This window comes from Cololabis saira, chromosome 22 (assembly GCF_033807715.1).
Source record: "Cololabis saira isolate AMF1-May2022 chromosome 22, fColSai1.1, whole genome shotgun sequence".
Lineage (NCBI taxonomy): Eukaryota > Metazoa > Chordata > Actinopteri > Beloniformes > Belonidae > Cololabis > Cololabis saira.
Window position 1 is genome coordinate 14,903,302 of NC_084608.1, and position 19,846 is coordinate 14,923,147.

At 40.0% G+C, this 19,846-nt stretch overlaps 2 protein-coding genes across 2 annotated transcripts; one reads left to right on the forward strand and one right to left on the reverse strand.

The window, feature by feature from the left end:
• The first annotated feature begins 3,260 nt into the window (after nt 1-3,260).
• On the forward strand, nt 3,261-7,477 carry ndufb4 (NADH:ubiquinone oxidoreductase subunit B4). The gene is made up of 3 exons (XM_061713098.1): nt 3,261-3,463; nt 5,998-6,141; nt 7,321-7,477. Exons 1-3 carry the CDS (start codon nt 3,287-3,289, stop codon nt 7,381-7,383), a joined length of 384 nt encoding a protein of 127 aa, XP_061569082.1. The 5' UTR covers nt 3,261-3,286; the 3' UTR covers nt 7,384-7,477.
• A 234-nt stretch (nt 7,478-7,711) lies between these two features.
• hgd (homogentisate 1,2-dioxygenase) lies at nt 7,712-17,184 on the reverse strand. Its single transcript, XM_061713097.1, has 14 exons — nt 17,062-17,184; nt 14,095-14,166; nt 13,868-13,956; nt 13,665-13,770; nt 13,498-13,557; nt 13,309-13,400; nt 13,147-13,181; nt 12,951-13,030; nt 12,567-12,666; nt 10,726-10,850; nt 8,964-9,068; nt 8,749-8,875; nt 8,211-8,392; nt 7,712-8,125 (listed from the first exon to the last, which is right to left on the reverse strand). Exons 1-14 carry the CDS (start codon nt 17,074-17,076, stop codon nt 7,982-7,984), a joined length of 1,332 nt encoding a protein of 443 aa, XP_061569081.1. The 5' UTR covers nt 17,077-17,184; the 3' UTR covers nt 7,712-7,981.
• Nucleotides 17,185-19,846: the final 2,662 nt, after the last annotated feature.

Sequence of the window (19,846 nt, forward strand, 5' to 3'; positions counted from 1 at the left end):
AAATGTTGTAAGGATAGAATTGACCCTACCATTATTACAGTTTTTCTCTATTGCCAAAACACAAAACCCAGTACTCTAAACCAAATGACCAGTTGCCTAAACACATTTAGTAAAACTACCCCCCTTTTGACACAACCACAAACACAATTCACCTGTAGACACTGTTCACAAAACCCATCCCCTTTTTCTCAAAACTCTAAACACATTTTACTGTGCTAAAACACATTTTGCATATAACTCTGCTCCAATATGCATTGTGAAGCTCATGTGATGCAAAATGCTACCCACAATCAGCAAAACTTGAACACAATGAACATACCTGGTTTCAATCAGTAAACACAACTACTCATAATTGAAAACACCTATTGCAAATGATGTGACCACACCTATATAAGTCAGTGCAGTTTGCTGAAGGCTCAAAAACAAAAATGGATGATCAAGACAGAAGAAGAGGAGTTCGTGTCAGAGGAGGGAGAGGAGCAGGTCGAGGAGGGAGAGGAGCAGGTCGAGGAGGGAGAGGAGCAGGTCGAGGAGGGAGAGGAGCAGGCCGAGGAGTGGGCCAAAGAGGACAAGAAGCAGTCCAAAGAGGAGCAGGCCAAGGAGGGAGAGGAGAAGGATGTGTGTCTGCCAGACCTACTGTCCGTTCCTAAACCCAATAGAGGAGTTCTTCTCATCATGGCGGTGGAAGGTCTATGACCGCCAACCTTACACCAGAGAGAACCTTCTCAGGGCTATGGACCTGGCCTGTGATGATGTGGCTGTGGAGGCGTTCCAAGGCTGGGTGCGGCATGCCAGGGCATTCTTCCCACGATGTTTGGCTATGGACAATATTGCCTGTGACGTTGATGAGGTCCTGTGGCCCGACCCAGCCCGACGTGATGACGCCCCATGATTTCGGTGTCAACATACAACATACTGTGTCAATTTTCAAACGTACTGTAATAAAAGAAATCGCACCCTGAACATTGTGTTCTCAATTGTTACTTTACTGTATCTATTGTGTGTAATGGATCCTCTATGGAGTTTACAGTACTCATTTTTGCATTGAGTTGTGATATTACAGTTTTTCACTATTGCTTAAACACATTTCACGATACTGCCCTCACTTTTCACGAAACTCTAAACACAAAACACTTTTCTAAAGCTACGTACACTAAACCTCACAGTTTCTTTTCAAAACCAACCCATCACACCAAAACAGTTGCTCATATGCTCAAAAACCAACCCATCACACCAAAACAGTTGCTCATATGCTCAAAAACCAACCCATCACACCAAAACAGTTGCTCATATGCACAAAAACCAACCCATCACACCAAAACAGTTGCTCATATGCACAAAAGCAAACTCTGACACCAAAATACCACTCAAGGCTTGCAGAAATGTAAACACTACTGAGCATCATTAACCACATTACCAAAAAAATTTAAAACACAATGTTCACAGTGTGAGACTGTTCTTTTTACAGTTTCACAACTGCCAGGATGCATTTGAGCAACCCTTATTTATTCTCAAATATGTTTTCGGCATTAACTATAGATTTGTGCATTTCATGGGAATAGTTACATAATGCAGAAAATGCAGTAATATCACAACTCAATGCAAAAATTAGTACCGTAAACTCCATAGAGGATCCATTACACACAATAGATACAGTAAAGTAACAATTGAGAACACAATGTTCAGGGTGCGATTTCTTTTATTACAGTACGTTTGAAAATTGACACAGTATGTTGTATGTTGACACCGAAATCATGGGGCGGCATCACGTTGGGCTGGGTCGGGCCACAGGACCTCATCAACGTCACAGGCAATATTGTCCATAGCCAAACAACGTGGGAAGAATGCCCTGGCATGCCGCACCCAGCCTTGGAACGCCTGCACAGCCACATCATCACAGGCCAGGTCCATAGCCCTGAGAAGGTTCTCTCTGGTGTAAGGTTGGCGGTCATAGACCTTCCACCGCCATGATGAGAAGAACTCCTCTATTGGGTTTAGGAACGGAGAGTAGGGTGGCAGACATACACTAATGAATTGCTGATTGATGTTACAGTTTTTCACAATTGTTTAAACACATTTCCTGATAGACTACCTCACTTTCTCAAAACTCTAAACACAAATTACAAAACTCACACACAAAATGCAAAATCCTACACTTCTCTTGCAAAAGCACACTCTACCCTCAAAACAGTGTTAACTCTTCACTAAATGGTATTTCCTTCTCAAATGCCAAACACATCTGACACGAACTCCTCTTCTCCTGTCTTGATCATCTATTTTTGTTTTTGAGGCTTCAGCAAACTGCACTGACTTATATAGGTGTGGTCACATCATTTGCAATAGGTGTTTTCAATTATGAGTAGTTGTGTTTACTGATTGACACCAGGTATGTTCATTGTGTTCAAGTTTTGCTGATTGTGGGTAGCATTTTGCATCACATGAGCTTCACAATGGATATTGGAGCAGAGTTATATGCAAAATGTGTTTTAGCACGGCAAAATGTGTTTAGAGTTTTGAGAAAAAGGGGATGGGTTTTGTGAAAAGTGTCTACAGGTGAATTGTGTTTGTGGTTGTGGCAAAAGGGGGGTAGTTTTACTAAATGTGTTTAGGCAACTGGTCATTTGGTTTAGAGTACTGGGTTTTGTGTTTTGGCAATAGAGAAAAACTGTACTGCATTTTCTGCATTATGCAACTATTCCCATGAAATGCACAAATCTATAGTTAATGCCCAAAACATATTTGAGAATAAATAAGGGTTGCTCAAATGCATCCTGGCAGTTGTGAAACTGTAAAAAGAACAGTCTCACAGTGTGAAAATTGTGTTTTCAATTTTTTTGGTAATGTGGTTAATGATGCTCAGTAGTGTTTACATTTCTGCAAGCCTTGAGTGGTATTTTGGTGTCAGAGTTTACTTTTGAGCATATGAGCAACTGTTTTGGTGTGATGGGTTTGCTTTTGAGCATGTGAGCATCTGTTTTGGTGTGATGGGTTGGTTTTTGAGCATGTGAGCATCTGTTTTGGTGTGATGGGTTGGTTTTTGAGCATATGAGCAGCTGTTTTGGTGTGATGGGTTGGTTTTGAAAAGAAACTGTGAGGTTTAGTTTACGTAGCTTTAGAAAACTGTTTTGTGTTTAGAGTTTTGTGAAAAGTGAGGGCAGTATCGTGAAATGTGTTTAAGCAATAGAGAAAAACTGTAAAGCTGATCCTTCTTCATTCCACTCATCGCGAGATCTCGCGTGTTTTCATCCCAGCCACGCCTCCTCCCTACGTCACACCCGCAGCTGTCATGGCGGACTACAGAGAGGCGCCCTTGGCCACCCGGCCACAAACACTGGACCCCAATGAATATTTCAACCTTTCGCCGGAGTACAGGCGCGCGGAAGAAGCCAGAGCTGGGATACGTGCCAATCTGAAGAGGCAGTATCAAACGCAGCTGAACAACCCGCACAGAAACGAGCTGATTGTAAGTGAGCTGAGAAAGTCACCCTGGAGAGGCTCCGTCTACTTGCTGGATGCTCATGCTAAAAACACAGACACGTCTTCAGGAGATGTGGGATTATTGAGATTAAATGGAAATAGAAAGGGTATACGAAAATAAATTCCTGGGGGTAATAATTGGTGATAAACTTTGCTGGAAATTACATATAAATAGTGTTAAATCAAAAATGTCTAAAACCCTAGCAATATTAAACATTAAATATTAAAACAAATGATATCTTCTGTCAAAGAGCACAGTTTTTGATGTATAACTCACTCATAGTTCCATACATGACCTATTGTGTGGAGGTATGGGGTAACACCTATAAAACAAATACAAACCCTATTTTCTTATTACAGAAAAGAGCTTTAAGGATAATTAATAGATCTGACTATTGTGAACCAACAAATAAGCTCTTTATTAAATATAATACTCTAAAATTCCATGATATAGTAGAGCAGAAAACTGTTTTATTTGCCTTTAAAGCCCAGCAGAAACTGCTCCCAAACTGCATTCAGGATTTGTTCCAAATAAAAGAAACCCGCTATGACCTGAGGGGGAAACTCATGTTTGAGATGACGACAGCAAGAACAAATATTAAAAAGAAATGTACATCAGTTAAGGCAAGAGAAATATGGAATAGTTGTGACAACGACCTAAAAATTTGCAGTTCTATCTACAAGTTTAAGAAAATGTTTAAAGAAAATATAGTTAATAAATATAAAACACTATAAAGTATATTATCAAAAAAATTCTAGAATGTGAAACGTCAATTTTATATTTTGTCTTATTTATTTTGTGTCTTCTTTATGCATTGTTTGTTTCCACGGATTAATGCTAATGTTTCAGATTTAAGCTGATCACAAGAGAAAAAGGGTAGGCACTAGGAATGGGCGATATTTTACAGTTCACGATATACCGTCAAATAAATTACCCACGGTAAGAATTTGTCATCTCGTGATAAAAACGATAAAAGAAATGAGCCTGAAAGAAAGAAAGAAAGAAAGAAAGAAAGAAAGAAAGAAAGAAAGAAAGAAAGAAAGAAAGAAAGAAAGAAAGAAAGAAAGAAAGAAAGAAAGAAAGAAAGAAAGAAAGAAAGAAATGAATGAGCCTGAAAGAAAGAAAGCAAGAAAGAAGTTTTGCAGTACAGGTGTACTAATTTAATTGTTTTTTATTAATTAAATTTAATTGGTGTAGTTTAGTTAGTTTAGGTTTTTTATCGTCCTTTTTATCGTTATCGGGATAAATGCCAGAAATGATCGTGATACATTTTTTAGTCCATACCGCCCATCCCTAGTAGGCACTATAAGCTACGGCTTCAGCCTACACCTTTTCGGCAAAAGTAATGTTTATTTTCCTTTTTTCATTTTGTTTTGTAAAATAACTTGTACAATACCGAAATAAAGACCATTCATTAACGCTCACGTTAGCTTGTCACAAATTCATGGCAGCTTTTTAATCAAGCAACGATTAACAATGTGTCCAAGTGGCTAGCAGTAACTCGGAAAGCTTTGTCTTCTCCAAGATGTTTTTATTTGTTCAGGTCCGAAAGTGTGAGTTGAATTGCACTTATATGATGTTTCTGAGAGCAAATCAGCTGTCTTTTGATGGCAGCATTTGTTTAGTGTAGAATTACGATGACATTTTTCAGTTCTTGACAACTGCTACGATGCAATAGTTTAAATGAAATAGTCCTGCAGTACTTGTGTCAAAGCTGTCCTCTGTCCATCAAAATGTTTTAATTTCATAAGAGTATTAACTGATAAAATGCCAGCTGTTCCGTGGTTAAAAACGTTATTCGGCTTTTGTGTGAGTTCACCTTTTACTGACAATCACACGATAGATCACACATGTAGCAGTTCAATTTACTCTTTGTTGGCCTCAAACTTTTCATCATGTTTCTTGTAATCTTGAATTTTTCAAACTAGCATTCTTGTTATTTTTGTGATTGGACTTGGCATCTGTGTTGCACTTTACCATATTTAATGAAACAGTGTAAAGAGGGCCTTTCTTGGGGGAGTTTCTAAAATAACTAAGACTAAAATAAAGGGCCAATCCCAATACACCCCCTACTTTCTACCACTAGCCCTCCCTCACTACCACTACCCCTAAAAAAGAAGCCACAGATTTTAGGGCACTTGAAATCTCCCCAGGGGCCTGTCCCAATACTCCCCCTACCTCTACTTTCAGCACCAACCGTTAAAATCAGGAAGCTGAGAGCCAAAAGCTGTTTTAATTTCAGCTGTAGCGCTGTTAATATGCCACTTTATTAAGTTTTAATATTTTTTCAGGCGTAAAAGTAACCGTTAAGATCCCCAAAAGGTGTGTTTCAGATGGCAAAAGACAACGTGTACCATACTAATCTTTTCTAGAAAAGTAAAACAATGTGCCTGTAAACAACAGTAATAATCTAGACTGCTGTTGCCAACGATTGCTTTAACCTTTACTTCTATTTTGCTGTTAGGTTTCAGTTTACACTCACTGAATACTGACCTCTCACTGCATCCATGTGTTTATAGGAAGACCCTGCCCTGACACGATGGGTGTACGCACGAACCAACCCCTACCCGCACTTCAGAGCCACCACCAAGACGTCTCTGTTGGGTGCATTGTTTGGAGTTGCACCTCTCTTCATCCTTTACTGTGTCTTCAAGACTGACAGGGTATGAAACACTACACAAGGAAAGAGTGCATGGATTTGCATATTGTAAAATTGGTTTTAGGCCTCATTCACATGTGAACATAAATCTTATATGGATTACATAAATGTATTTGTGTCTAAGTAGACTAATGTGACTTGTATGATCTTAAAAGTATGCCAGTGAATGATACAAACAAAGATGGTTTGGTTTGGTTAGCTTTTTTTTAAAATATTTTTTCTGACCTTCAAGAATACTTCAGACAGCAATGACTTGCTTATTCTTGAAATCAGTTTTTCACAACTTCAAGTGTAACATGGTAGATTTGATGCTTCTGTTGTTTACTTTTACTCAACCAGCAAAGAGCATGCCATTATAAATGCGGACATACTGTGCTAGGATATAAGCGAATCAAAAAAAAAAAAGATATATGCAATAAATCCTAACTGGTCATCAAGACGTGTAGTGTAAGTGCAGCGTAAGAGTTCTTTCAGCTTGAAGTTTCATGTGAAGCAACTGTGAATTGTATATCTCAAGAGCAAGTCTGAGACTAGAAGGAAAGTGGGGGTAGAAAGTGGTAATAAGAAGACAAGAACATATAGGAACGTATTGTGACAGCTGAATGAATGCTGTTTCCTGTGGCAGTGTTAGGTATTTACTTTGAACATGTGTAATTAACTATTTTAAAACACCAATTACTCTTTAAGTTATGAATTACATAAAATATCTAAAAAAAGCGTCTGATACCGGTGTGCCTTATGTATGAAAATAGATCCGTTCCTTACATATTGCGCCTTATAATGCGACTAATGGTCCGCAAAATACGGTACTTGTTGTTCTCTTAAGGGTGCACAGTTGATGTGCTTTCCTTATATTTTTTGAGACAGATCTGCTCACAATAGAAATAAGTGCTTAATTTGAAATGTAGCCTGCTTTCACTTGCCTTACAATTGTCGTGAAGATTCACCATCTAAATCATTTGAAATTCGAAGGAAAAATCTCTGCTATTGTGACGCCGTGGGGCTATCATGTTCATCTCGCCCCTTCTCTGATGAGAGGGGAAAAAATGTGCTTGTAAATCGCAGAAGGCTCACTTATAAAGCATTCGGTTTGGAAAATGTTCCCAAAGGTAAAGAGCGTGATGTGACTTTGTTGCTGTGGAAACTGCACAAACCAATCACCTCTTTGTCGTTTGTTTTCCAGGATAGGAAGGAGGAGCAAATCAAGAATGGAACCCTAGAGCGCAAGTTCACTTTGTCATCATGAGCTTCCATGTAGAAAGACCCTCTTATAATCTTATAGAGATGATGTCGTCATGTGTAATTATTATTAACCCAATAAAACTATATTGTCAAACAAATATACGGCTTTGATTTCTGAGTGAAAACTATACAGCTTTCATGTTTACCTGGAGACGCAAGGGAGTAAGGCATCAAGTGTGATAAAATGCAGTGCATATGTGATCATTTTAAGACCCAGGTCATTTCATTTGAGCAAGAATGTGTTTATGTTTGACGTCTGCAGGTGTGCTTATGTGGCAGCATATCAGAAATGGATGCATTCAGACCAACAGATATCACAAGATGCAACCAGATTTATATCTTCATGAAATTTAAAGCTTTATTTGGAAGAGTGGGACATCTTATTTCTTAAAGAAATGCACAGTGGTACAATATTTATTGTGCAATTCTGAGCATACCGGTAGTTGTTGATAGTGGTGTAATTTAATTCTATAAACAGTCCTAATCGAATAAATCCCTGCCCTGCAGACATTTGGTTGCCAGTTGTCACATATTTCCATAATAAAAACGCTTGTTTTGGTAATTTGGTCTAGGTCCCCCCCCTTTTTTTTTCTTTCTTCTTTTCACTGCTTGCTGGGTTTCCAGTCGGGGTCAAAGTGGGTGCGGAGAGTTTCCCAACACTTGTAGTAGTTTTTGTCGAGTTTCTGGCACGTTTCTAGACCCCACTTGGTGACGGCCATGCTGAAGGACGACTCGAACATGAAAGCCTGGAGGAGAAAAACATGAAACATGATCCTTTGTGGCATTATCTATGATGATTGTATCATATAACCTTCATGTGTGGTTTCGTACCATGGTTCCCTCAGCAACCCGTTCAGGTTTGAGTGCGGCTGTGCTGTTCTTCTCAAAGCAGTCCGTATCTGGGCCGTGTGGGGTCATTATGCTGTGGAGGCTGCCTCCTCCTGGCTGGAAACCCTCCTCTTTGGCTTCATAATGGCCTTTGATCAGACCCATGAATTCACTCATGCAGTTACCTGAAATGACAGACAGGAGGCGCTGCAATACAGTCCTATGTTGGGAACAAAAGGAGCCAGATTTCCACTAGATGGCCTTATAGATCCGTGATGAAAACATAAAACATACTGCTGCTACTGCTGATGTTGCAGGTGGATTCTTCTCATCTTATCTGCAGCTGGGTTGATCCAGATTATTATAGTCTAAACATGTCCCCACTGTGCTGAATATGTATTTTTTTCTATTTAGCTTATAGATGTCAAAGTCAAATGCATTAACAATATGCTTCCCAAAATTCATTGAGTTGGTCCAGCAAATTACAGTATGTCCAAACTGTCTCAGTACTGAAGCAAGGTGTGTGTAACTGTGGCCTCACGGTGGTAGTACGGTGGCCGGAAGGTGTGGTCGGCTACACCCCACCGTGGGGGGAAGATGACGAAATCAGCAATGGCCACCCCGGGTTTTGTGGATTTGGCAGTCAGCACAGTAAAGATGGATGGATCCTTCAGAAAGATAAAAAAAATAATTGATTGGTTGCATTGTTATTTTACACTCTATTTATTTCAGTGGCATGAAAAAAAACAAAAGTACCGCATGGTCGAAGGCCACACAGTTGATGGCCATGAAGTTCTTCAGGTTGTATTTGTAGGGTGTGTAGTTCCCATGCCAGGCAACCACATTGAATGGGGAGAAGTCCTACGTGCAAAGCACAGAACAAAATAAATGAGAGAAGTCTACATGAGCAACAAACACAAAAGACTTTAAATTGAGCTTTTCACTGGGGGAAAAGGAACAATGAATAATGTCTTTGTAATCTTAAATTCCCAGAGAGAGTACTTCTTGACATAAAAAGAAAAAAATGATCATAATGAAAATTGTAAGAGGGTTTGCTTCTTTCAATCTTTCTTCTCTTTCATCCTCCCCTGTTCTTTGTGATACCAGGCTCCAGGTATTATGGGGTAATTGGCTTCACAATCAAACTTTGCCAAACTTTGAGCATTTTGACGCTCGCAGCGGTGCAGTTAGGGCGGGAGGGAGCAGCAGAAACTGTGGGTGCAGAGATATTCCTTTATCTTGATTGTTAAAACCACAGCAATTTTATATAGTTTCTCTGTTCTGATAATGTCACGGCAAAAAAAGACATTCAACAGAAGCTCTAAAATCAATATAGTTCATTACAGCTCAAGCTGGCTCTATACTGACCTCCACGTTCACACTCGCGTACGTTTTCCACACATGAACACCAGACACACACAAACCACAGCTTGCAAATACGTACACATGTATAGACCTGCTGTGTGTAAGTACATTTACAAACATTACAAAACTAATGAATGCCCCCCAAAAAACAACTTAATACTCACTCATTTCACTCAATTGTCAGCAGTTGCCATACAGAGGGGCCTTTGGGAAACCTAGCGTAGGTAATGTTCTGGACAATACTGCGATAACTCCACTACATTCGATTAAAATGAAGGAAAACATGGAGGAGAGAAAACACTTGCACACACATGCACACAGAGCACAAACATATTGGCCCAGTCAAGCAAATAATAAGTTAATTTGAGCAATTTCAGCACTCTGCGGGTGAACAAAACAGCAGGACCAGATAAGAGCGGTAGCATCTTCCTCAAAGTGAGGCCCATGTCCCCCTATTTTGTTGTAGCTTCACTCTCCAAGTCTGGAGAAAGGTGGTCACCGGGAGCAGAGTGTTGCCTCTCCCCTCCAGAGCATAATACTCAAGAAGAAGCAGCTTGCAAAAAACGAAACAAAAACAGGTTTGTTTGTTTGGTTTCAAAAGAGAGGGTGTCATGTCCTTGTGTATTTCGTAATATGAATATTAAGAGTGTGATCTGACATGGTTTCCACAGTTACGGGCCTCTCCTCCCGCCTCCTGTCCTGTCCTGTCAGACATGATGTGTCAATCCAATTATCAAGTGAAATATGCTGAAATTAAAGCTTAACTTAGAGAAGGATTTTCCAATAAAGCAGAGCTTTCACATATACACTGTGCGTAGCTCCAGAATACCTTAACTAATTATGAGTGATTAAGACTCATAAGGGAGTCGAGGCGGAAACCCGCTGAAAGGATAACAGCTAACGCTTCAATATTAAATCATCAAGGATGGCAACTCAGTCGGCAGGAGCCGCTAATAGATCATATGCTTCGTTTGGATCGTTTCCTGTTAGTCTGGTGGCAGTTCGATTGTGTTTACTGAGGCAAGCACAGACCTCAGTAAGGGAACTGGGCAAGTGTGCTGCATATGTGCATCCCTCGCAGAAAGTGAGTTTATATGGGATCATTAAAGCAACACACACACACACACACACAATTAAATGCCACAGTAGCCACCTGTTGGCAGGCGAACAGTTTTCCTTGGTACTTGTTGATGACGGTGTAGCCTGTGGACACTTTCCGATCGTCGTACCAGGCCACTGGACACAGAAAGTCCCTGGGGTTGGCCAAACCATTGGCTCCTGAAAAACACACGTGATTATAGTAGACGTACTGACAAACAGAAGTGGCTCATGGTACATCTGTTTTGTCAAAACTGTTAAAAGATTTTATTAAGAAAAAGTGCAAAAAGAACATTTCAAATGTTGGAACTAAACAAAGTTTTTTTTTTTTTAATAAAGATCATTTTGAATTTGATACCTGCAACATTTTAAAAAAAATTACCCAAAGGCTTATTTTCCAGCGCTTTAGAGGAGTTCTTCACACCTAGAACTGCAGAGCAGCTGCTTCCAGTGTGAAAGTTTGATATAGTATGTAAGCTCCTCAACCCTCCAGAGCCTCCACTATTCATTTATTTGGTTTGGTTGTTTCATAATATGGCAAAATGCTTTCAGTGGGAGACGGGTCTGGCGGTACTGTTTTTTCTGGCCACGGAGCCATGTTGCTGTAATACAGACGGAGGCTTGTTATTGCAAAATCTGAAAATATAATCCAGTTTTAATGGCGCTGTCACAAATGTATGCAAATGCATCCCTATTTATAGGTGCTTGTTATCAGCTAGTGGGCTAACAAGCTGAACAGCTTCGAAGGCCAGAGTGCACAGTGTCCCTGATTTCCTAAAATAAGATAATATTCTGATCAGCCTGACCACAGGAAGTCCATCTAAAACAAACTCAGATCCAGATGGCAGCAGGATTACTGGATTTTGTTTTTTGTTGTTGTTTTTTGTCTGTCTGTGGTTAATTCGTCTTTTATTTGTACATGCAGGGTTGAACTTTGTTCACTGGCTTTTTTTCAGCTTTTTCTTTTTTTTCAAAAGTGTTTTTGAGCCCACACAGTGATTTCCACGACAGCAGTGTGTCTTATTTTAATACGGTGCTGCCTGAGGGCCTGAAGATCATGGCCATTAATTACAGGTCTTCTACCCGCCACTTGAGAGATTTAGTTGTACCGTACATGCTCAGATATCCAATTTGTTTGCAAATTTACACTGAAAAATCGTTGATCTTCCCAGTGTTTTGTGGTGGTCTTCTTTAGGAAAGTGTATTTACACTCATAGAGATCAATGTTGCAAATGCATTTTTCATTTTCTTTTGATTCTCCTTTATCCTCTGTGTAGTTGAAACAATTGCTAAGAACCCATTTAAAAGGAGCTCTGCCCTTTTGACATTTCTAATTTAGATATTACATTAGTCAGAGACTTTGTTATTTTCAGCATTTGTCTTCATGGAAAATATGAAGTTTTGTGTCATTTTTTATATTATATAAAACATATAGGACAAATGGCATATTTATTTTTCAGCCCAAAGCCTTTGGTCATTAACTAAAGGCTTTGGGCAAACTTCCGTTTTGACTTCATGATGGATGAAGATGTACAAATTATCATGAAACTTATATCAATACATAAAAAAGTTGCAATAATATTTAACTAAAAACCTTCAAAATCTGTGTCAGCAGATTACCAAAGCATGTTTCAATCGTTTGTGGGTCAGAAATTGCAGCAAATATTTCTGTTTTAACCCGTTCGATGGGATGACAGACTGAACGGCAGAGTGACTGCCTCAACTACATGGTTAAAAATCCCCCAGATCTCCCGGCATAAGTGTCAGCAATTTAGACAACAATAGCGTGTTACAGGAAACAGAGGAGAGTGGCTGGTGCACGGATTTCAACACGTACAGTGAACACAGTGTTCATCCTTCTTTATCTACATTCACAATGAGCATACAAACACAAACCTATAGGTCCCAGGTCAGGGAGCTCAAAATGGGCTCCGTACACTTCAAGAACATATCCTCTGGTTGCTCCAAACACATCCACACTGAAGCGCATCCCTTGCTGTAAAAACAGGGAAAAGTAGCAGTTAGAGCACATTTGGTGCAGTTATGAAGAAAATGTGGACTGTTTGAGTTCTGAGGAGAATAATGGACTAATGTGTTCGAAAAACACGGGTGCTGCAGTTGCAGTCCTGGTGGCCGTGCTGTCTGTAGTCCATAACCTCTTTTCCTCTGTTATTTATATTAAAGATCACTCTTGAAAAGTACCAAAGCATGACTTTCTCAATATAGCAAAGTGATTGCGGGGACAGAAGACAGACATCAAGCAGAAAACATCAAGCCCACCTGGACAACACAGATCTCGTTGGGCTCAACCATCATTTTTCCAAACTCTGTGGTGATCAAGATCTCTCCCTGCTGAGGTACTGCAGACATGAACAGAAAAACCGACTGAGAAAAAATAATTTGAAGGAGACTGAAGACTGAGGTGCACTGGTCTTGTGAGATGACAGTAAAAAACATAAATAGCCTTTAGTCTTACCAATCATCAAGTCCCCATCTGAGTTGTTGAAGCACCTGGAACATGAAAGATGAAGAGCACTGGAATAAGTATTAAAGCACAACCAAAATCTTTCCCTTTTTGATTTAGAAAAATATAATACATAAGACATGCAGAAACGTTTCTAAAATAGTGTTGACTGACTTGTCAACCATGGAGGCGTTGCAGGTGTACACGTGGATGCCAATGCCATTGCGGGATCTGGTGTCTCCTGCACCGCAGATGGTATGAAGACCCTGAAACATGCAGAAGGAATCAGTCTTAGTGGGTGAACTGGGAATCTTTCACAAATATTGATATGGGAAAAAAAGGAAAGAAACAAGCGACACTTACAGCCACAAAGTCCACCTTCTTCTCTGTTGATTTGGGGATGGTGAACGGCAGCCATCGTAGCTGTGGGAGAGTCCACATCACGTGATTCACAGTTTCTTGTTTCTTTTCAAGCTTTTTTAAGTGTTACCAGTAGATTCATCTACTTCTCATTCTTCCTTCAGATATACCTGGTTAGGATCAGGCTCCACTTCATCCCAGCTCTCTGTTAGAGCGCCACATGGCATGGGTGAGAAAGGCTTATGCTTAACAGATGGAAGGATCCGATAAAACCAGCTACAGAAGTTGGAGAGAACACAATGTAGTTATGCACGATGCTTCAGATCCATCTTCTCCATGTACAGGAATTAAAGCATCAAACAGAGATGGACACCTTCTCTTATTGGTCGTACGCGGGCAGGTGAAGGCGGAGCCGGAGAGCTGCTCAGCATAGAGGCCGTACGGGCAGACCTGAGGGTTGTTCTGCAGCAACACAAGTCATTGGCATTCATAAGCATGGGGTTCACAGTCTGAAACTCAGTTAGGAACAAATATATGTGAACTTTGAGGCTGTTCTTTGTTAAAATGATTACAATTAGGCAGGAGGAATGTGTGCACTACCTGTCCCTCAGGTAAGGATCCAGGACAACGGGGGTCTTCAGAGGAGAACTCGTTCCCAAAACCGCTCATGTACTGAAAGAGGCAGACGTGCATCAAAGTTAAGAGAAAAATAAAAAATGAATACATCATGCAGCTTCATTGTAATGCAGGATAAATGTGTTCATGCTGGTTATAATTAAATATGAAGGCTTGTCATTAAGGCTTGTCTTTTTGTTAATTGTTGTCATATTGATTCACATTAGATCTATGATCAAACAAACGGCGGTTATGCCAGATTTCCCCCTCGTAGTCATCCATTATCTTAGTGTTATTGTGCGACAGAAACAGGCTAATTACATGTACATCCTCCACAGGATTTTTCTATTTCGTTTAATGTGTCAGTAATTGTACAATGGCAGGCAAATGTTTGGGCACCCCTGGTCACATTTTCTGCTGCAGGGAAGGGTTCAGTGTGAAGTCCAAAGAACGTGAATTTGAAGACGTTACCATGTTTTTCATTATTGTAAGCAAGACTGGGGTGTTATTCTTGTTCTGTGTGATTTGGGGTGGAAAAAAGGGAAATGCAAAAGAATGGGCACCCCATGCAGATTAGGCCCCCGGATGTTTCCCACCAACTGAACCGCTGCCTCAAAATCTGGTCGTTAGAACGTTAGAACGTTAGAATGAAAGATGCTTCCAAAGCAATAGAAGGCTAATTTGGCAAATAGTTTTGGTTTTCGGGTAGCAGTGTACATATTTTATTAATATCATCAAGAAATGGGATTTAAGAGGAGCTGTGGTGGTCTACATGACATCTGGGAGGAAAACAACAAAACTCTAAGAGAACTACTAATAAGAATAACATACAGTCTATAGATTCTGCTGCCAACCGTCTCAGAGTGTACTGACCAGGAGGAAACAGGTTAAAAAATGGATGGGTGGAGAGCAGGTGCAGCAATGACAGCACATATGTGAGAATCATTACCATAAAAGTTTGTGATAAAAGCTTGTTTTATTACAATAAAGCTTGTTTTACTTTTGAAAGCAAGTTATGTGAAGTGATGAAGTCAAAATAAAGCTTTTGTCTGCAGCGATGAGTGGGGAACAAAAAGAAAGTGTGTGTGTGTGTGTGTGTGTGTGTGTGTGTGTGTGTGTGTGTGTGTGTGTGTGTATGTATATTGTATGCAGGTGTTGGGTATTTGTTGTAATTGTATTGGTGTTTCGTATGTTGATTGTCTCGTGATTTATTGTATGTATGCTTTCGGCAACAATGATTATTATTATTCATGCCAATAAAGCCAATTTGAATTTGAATTTGAGTGGGTGCAGAATCTCAAGAAACAGCACTTGTTTTTTCAGTGCTTTTTTTTTAATACACGGTTGGGTCGATTGTGGTCAGGGCTGATGGTGCAGTTTGGCTCATGGAACATTTCACTTGCAGAGAGAAGAAAAGATTCACTTAGAGACTAAAAAATATTAGAAGCAAATATCTTATTGCCTATAAAAAAGAAGCTGGAGGTAAAAAGTGAATCTCTTCTACAACAGAATAATGATCCCAAGCACCTCAAAATCCACAGTCAACCAAAAAGTAGAGCGTTTGATCACATTCCCCCGAGCTTAACGTCCTCAATGAATAAAATAATCACAGGCTTCAAAATAGCTGCATTACAGCTGGAGCAAGAACATGAGAATGGGAGAATTTAGCAGACACAGTCAAGTGTGAATACGTGTGGAAAAGACTCTTAAAAGCTATGATAATCACCAAAATGGGGTTACTAACAATGCAATGTGCCAAAACATTGAAGGCTTTCCACCTTTTTCAATTTTTCAACTGTAGAAAATAGAAATGAAAAGCTGATCATGCTGAACCATTAAAAAAGTGCAAGTCATTTAGAACTTTGTATTCTGATCACAGATATCAGAACACCTTTTACATGCTAGACATATTTAAAGTAGTTTTGTGTTTGTTGTTGTTTTTTGTTTTTTTGTTTTTGTGTTTTAACCAGGACTGTCTAAGCTCTTCCCTAAACGCTGCAGGAGTGTTATACGCTATACTCCACCAATGATTACCAGAAAACAGGGACACATGAACTCGGTAAACAGATCTTGCTGAGTCTGTTACTGCGCAACAGCTCACAGACATGGATGGTTTCCACATGTGCATGTTCATGCCCCTGCAGTGCGTTTTGGTGGGATCCATTGTGTTATGTAAAGGGTTTAATTCGAATCTCTTTATTTCGAGTCATTGAAGCAAAAACATATGGTCTAAAGGAGTTTCTTTAAACTTTTACATCACATGCATTATTTAATCTTGAGGGGGGTAAACTTCAGGGGTTTGATAAGCCATTGAGATCCTTCAGCTCTCCAAAAGCCGGAACAAAGATATAAATATGATGAACTCTTGTAGGGATGACATTGCCGGCCGCCAACTACGTCGGAAAGCCCTTAAAATTACACATAATTGTGCATTTAATGTTAAATTTAATAGAAACGTCTGTCAAATGTGCGTATTTGTCAAGTACGACCTCTTTTCAAAGTTCACGTTTTCATTATTTGCGGCTTTCAAGCTGTACTATGAAACTTTGCACGTCTAGCCTGAATTATGGTTCCGCGTTAAATCAACGCCGTAGCCTACGGCGTAGGGTACGCGTTGGTCTAACGCGGAACCATAAATCAGGCTTTAAGCGTATCAGAGCACATCTGGGCAGCTGCTGGATGCGGCGATCTGATTGGCTGGAGGGTCCGCCCCTTCAGTCAGCCGGTCTGCGGCTTTCACAGCAATGAACAGAATTGCAGTCTTTTATTTTTGCACATTTTTGGAGCTGCATGTTCACTAGTTGAAGAAAAGCTAATTTCTATGTTTTCTTGGTGAAACATTAACAACACGCATGCTCTGTCGTGCGCAATAGCGTCTAACTTTGGGTCATGACGCATAATATGAAAAAGGCACATTTATAAAAGTAGCTAAGAAGTATATTGTTTTCTTACCTTGAGTCCAGCCATTGTGATGTGTTTTTCTCCTTGTTGTTTCACAGCAGATGAAAAATGCCTTGCAGAGCTCCCTGACTCTCCTCAGACCGATATCCACTTCACTGTTGCGAGCACTCAGAGGAGAGGGGGGCAGGATTTATGCTCTTTCTCAATATGGATTTAATTAGGCCTTGACTGGCTCAGTGACGCAGCATGTCGGGGTCCAGGGAAGGGAAGAGCACAGGTCTGATGGACGAAACGTGTGTAAACAAGAGTCAGGGCCGCTGCCAAGGAAAACAAGACGCAGGGCAATGTTTAAAAGATCTGAGGGCATCACACAGGCAGCACGTAGCTCACAGGTCACCTGGGAAAGGTTATGAGCTTGTGAAATGATGGGAAACCTGCATGGGTTAAAATATCAGAAACGTATATATATATATATATATATATATATATATATATATATATATATATATATATATATATATATATATATATATATATATATATATATATATATTGCATAAATGTCCATTGTCTTATAATAAAGAAAGTAAAAGGGCTGAAAGATCAATACAAATGAGAAAATTATTCATTTTTGCAGCAAAGGTAAAATTATTATCCACACTTGTTCATGGAAATGACTGAAACCAACGTTTTAATCATATACTTGGTTCCAAAAGAACAAATATTAATCTTGATTAAGGTTAATTAAAATATTTAGTTGACAGTCAGCTGGTCTGCAGCTGTAGTTTGTTGGTTAAGAAAAACACCAACAATCAAACGTATTTCTTTGATAATTAATAGTCAGTAATGTATAGCTTTTGTGACTTACAACTCACAGCAGTCTCTTGTGGTTGTTCTTTCCTAACACGTGTCTCTTGGGGGATTTTATAACCTTTTTTTTCCAATGGCAAATTGTTCCAACTCATGTTGGTTTCTGAGCTTCACATTAACCTTGAGCTCCATCCACAGATTCAGGATTCAAGGTTCCAGGCTGATTTCTTGGCTGATTACTGGCTCTGAGTGGGCCTCTCCACAACCTTTATTTTGGTGTCCTTTCAGAAGGCTCTGTAAAAATGTTCGGTATTTTCTGTCATTTTCTTGTTAGGAGATCAAGTGGCTACCTTAAACTAAATTGGCAAAAGAATTTGTATTTTTGATCATTGCTCAGACTATCAACAAAATCCAATTTTTTTCATGATACCAAGCACCCCAGTAAGACTCTGTGCTTGAACAAGCAAAACAGCCCCACCCTATTTTGCTCCCCCCACACAGTGGGAACTGTGATGAAAGGATTGACAACATTGGCCTTCCTTCACCCAACAAAATCAGCACATGCAGCAAAAGAGCTCCGATTTGATTTCATCTGAAAACAAGACAAACTACTCAGGTGGTCTTGGGCTGATTCAGTCTGGCTTTGGTGTGCTGCTGTTTGGAGGTTGGTGTTATTGGATCTCAAAGGCCCCCACAATGAAGATCCCTCACAACCGCCTTCTTTAATCCCGTTAAACTCCAGCCTATACCTGCTTCTCTGCAGTAGCGGAGTGAAATGGGTTGAAGCAAAATTAACCAAGTTCATCCGCAGTCATCTTTGCAGATGTGGACTCTGGAGCCGCCACTTTTCAAGATATTCAGTTCTTCATCCTGTTTGTTTACCGCAGCTGATTAATTGTTTCATGCAACGTGAGTTGACAGACTCATGCCAGAATTAATGTAAGATAATAATGTCAAAAAGAGCATCAACCTCTTCATGATTTCGAAATCAAGTCATTGTTGTTCATAAAAGAACAACAGCTTAAGGTCTAAGAGGCCAAAACATTACTTCACGCCAAATTTATTCCGTTCATTCCGTGAAATAGGCGCTCAAACGAGGTGGACATAATGTCCCCCATGCAGCATGTATCAAAAAGAATCAATTTCGCCTCTATCGTCGAAGCCTCGCTTCCCCTGCTTGTCTATTTCTTTTCTCTGTTTTTTGGGAAAGATGTTGGGGAAGGGTAAATGATGGCAATTCTCATAGCGAGGCGCAAATAAACTCGCCGCGGCAGAAGTAACTGTTCTCCGGCGAGGCGTGCAGGCAGAGCCGGGGCCCCCCGCTGGGAGCCAGGCAGGAAACACGGGGAAGTCCAATGGCAGCAAAATATCACGTCCCCGTCTCCGGAAATTGATCTGCTCCTTGTGCGGAGAAAGAAAATGAGCGATTTTAATTTCATCCCCGAGTCTGTTGATAGAATTCAAGAGTATCCGTCTCCAATCCGGATGCTGCCTGCGCGCTTTAGGAGAGGAAGGAATAGCTGGGGACGGGACGGAGGAGACTGTTGTTATATCTATGCATGCATAAGTGAGCCGTAAATGCTTTGTTATTAGATGCCTGCTGAATTCAATAACTTGATGGTAAATGATACACTCACCTGGCAAAGTGTGTTCACTCATATGCAAAGGGAAGCAATCTCTGCCACAAAAATTGGCCTATAGTCACTTGCTGTGATGACATTTTTAGCTTTTCTATGGTGAAATATTTTAGCCTGCTTGTTAGAATTTAAGGAGCACTTCAGCCAAGATATACACAGGAAAACATACATACTGCAATCCTACAGTGGTAATTATTTTGGTTTTATTGGACTAGATTTTGCTTTGATGATATGCCAGTATGCAGATGATGCTTAAATCAGCAACAACACATAGAAACATATACTTCCATGTGCTTTCATTTGTGTTTCTCTTAATAGGCTGTGCAGATTTTGCTGTGGTAGGCTTTTATTATGAAAATAAATCCGTTTAGGATCATTCCAAACACTGG

Bases quoted from the DNA above. Each gene is read 5' to 3' on its own strand.
- ndufb4 (XM_061713098.1), top strand. From the start codon at position 3,287: ATGGCGGACTACAGAGAGGCGCCCTTGGCCACCCGGCCACAAACACTG. The intron at 3,464-5,997 runs GTAAGTGAGCTG...ATGTGTTTATAG, and splicing joins CGCACAGAAACGAGCTGATT to GAAGACCCTGCCCTGACACG. The intron at 6,142-7,320 runs GTATGAAACACT...TTTGTTTTCCAG, and splicing joins GTGTCTTCAAGACTGACAGG to GATAGGAAGGAGGAGCAAAT.
- hgd (XM_061713097.1), bottom strand. The intron at 13,401-13,497 runs GTAAGTGTCGCT...TGCATGTTTCAG, and splicing joins AGAAGGTGGACTTTGTGGCT to GGTCTTCATACCATCTGCGG. The intron at 12,667-12,950 runs GTGGGCTTGATG...CTGTTTTTACAG, and splicing joins ACGAGATCTGTGTTGTCCAG to CAAGGGATGCGCTTCAGTGT.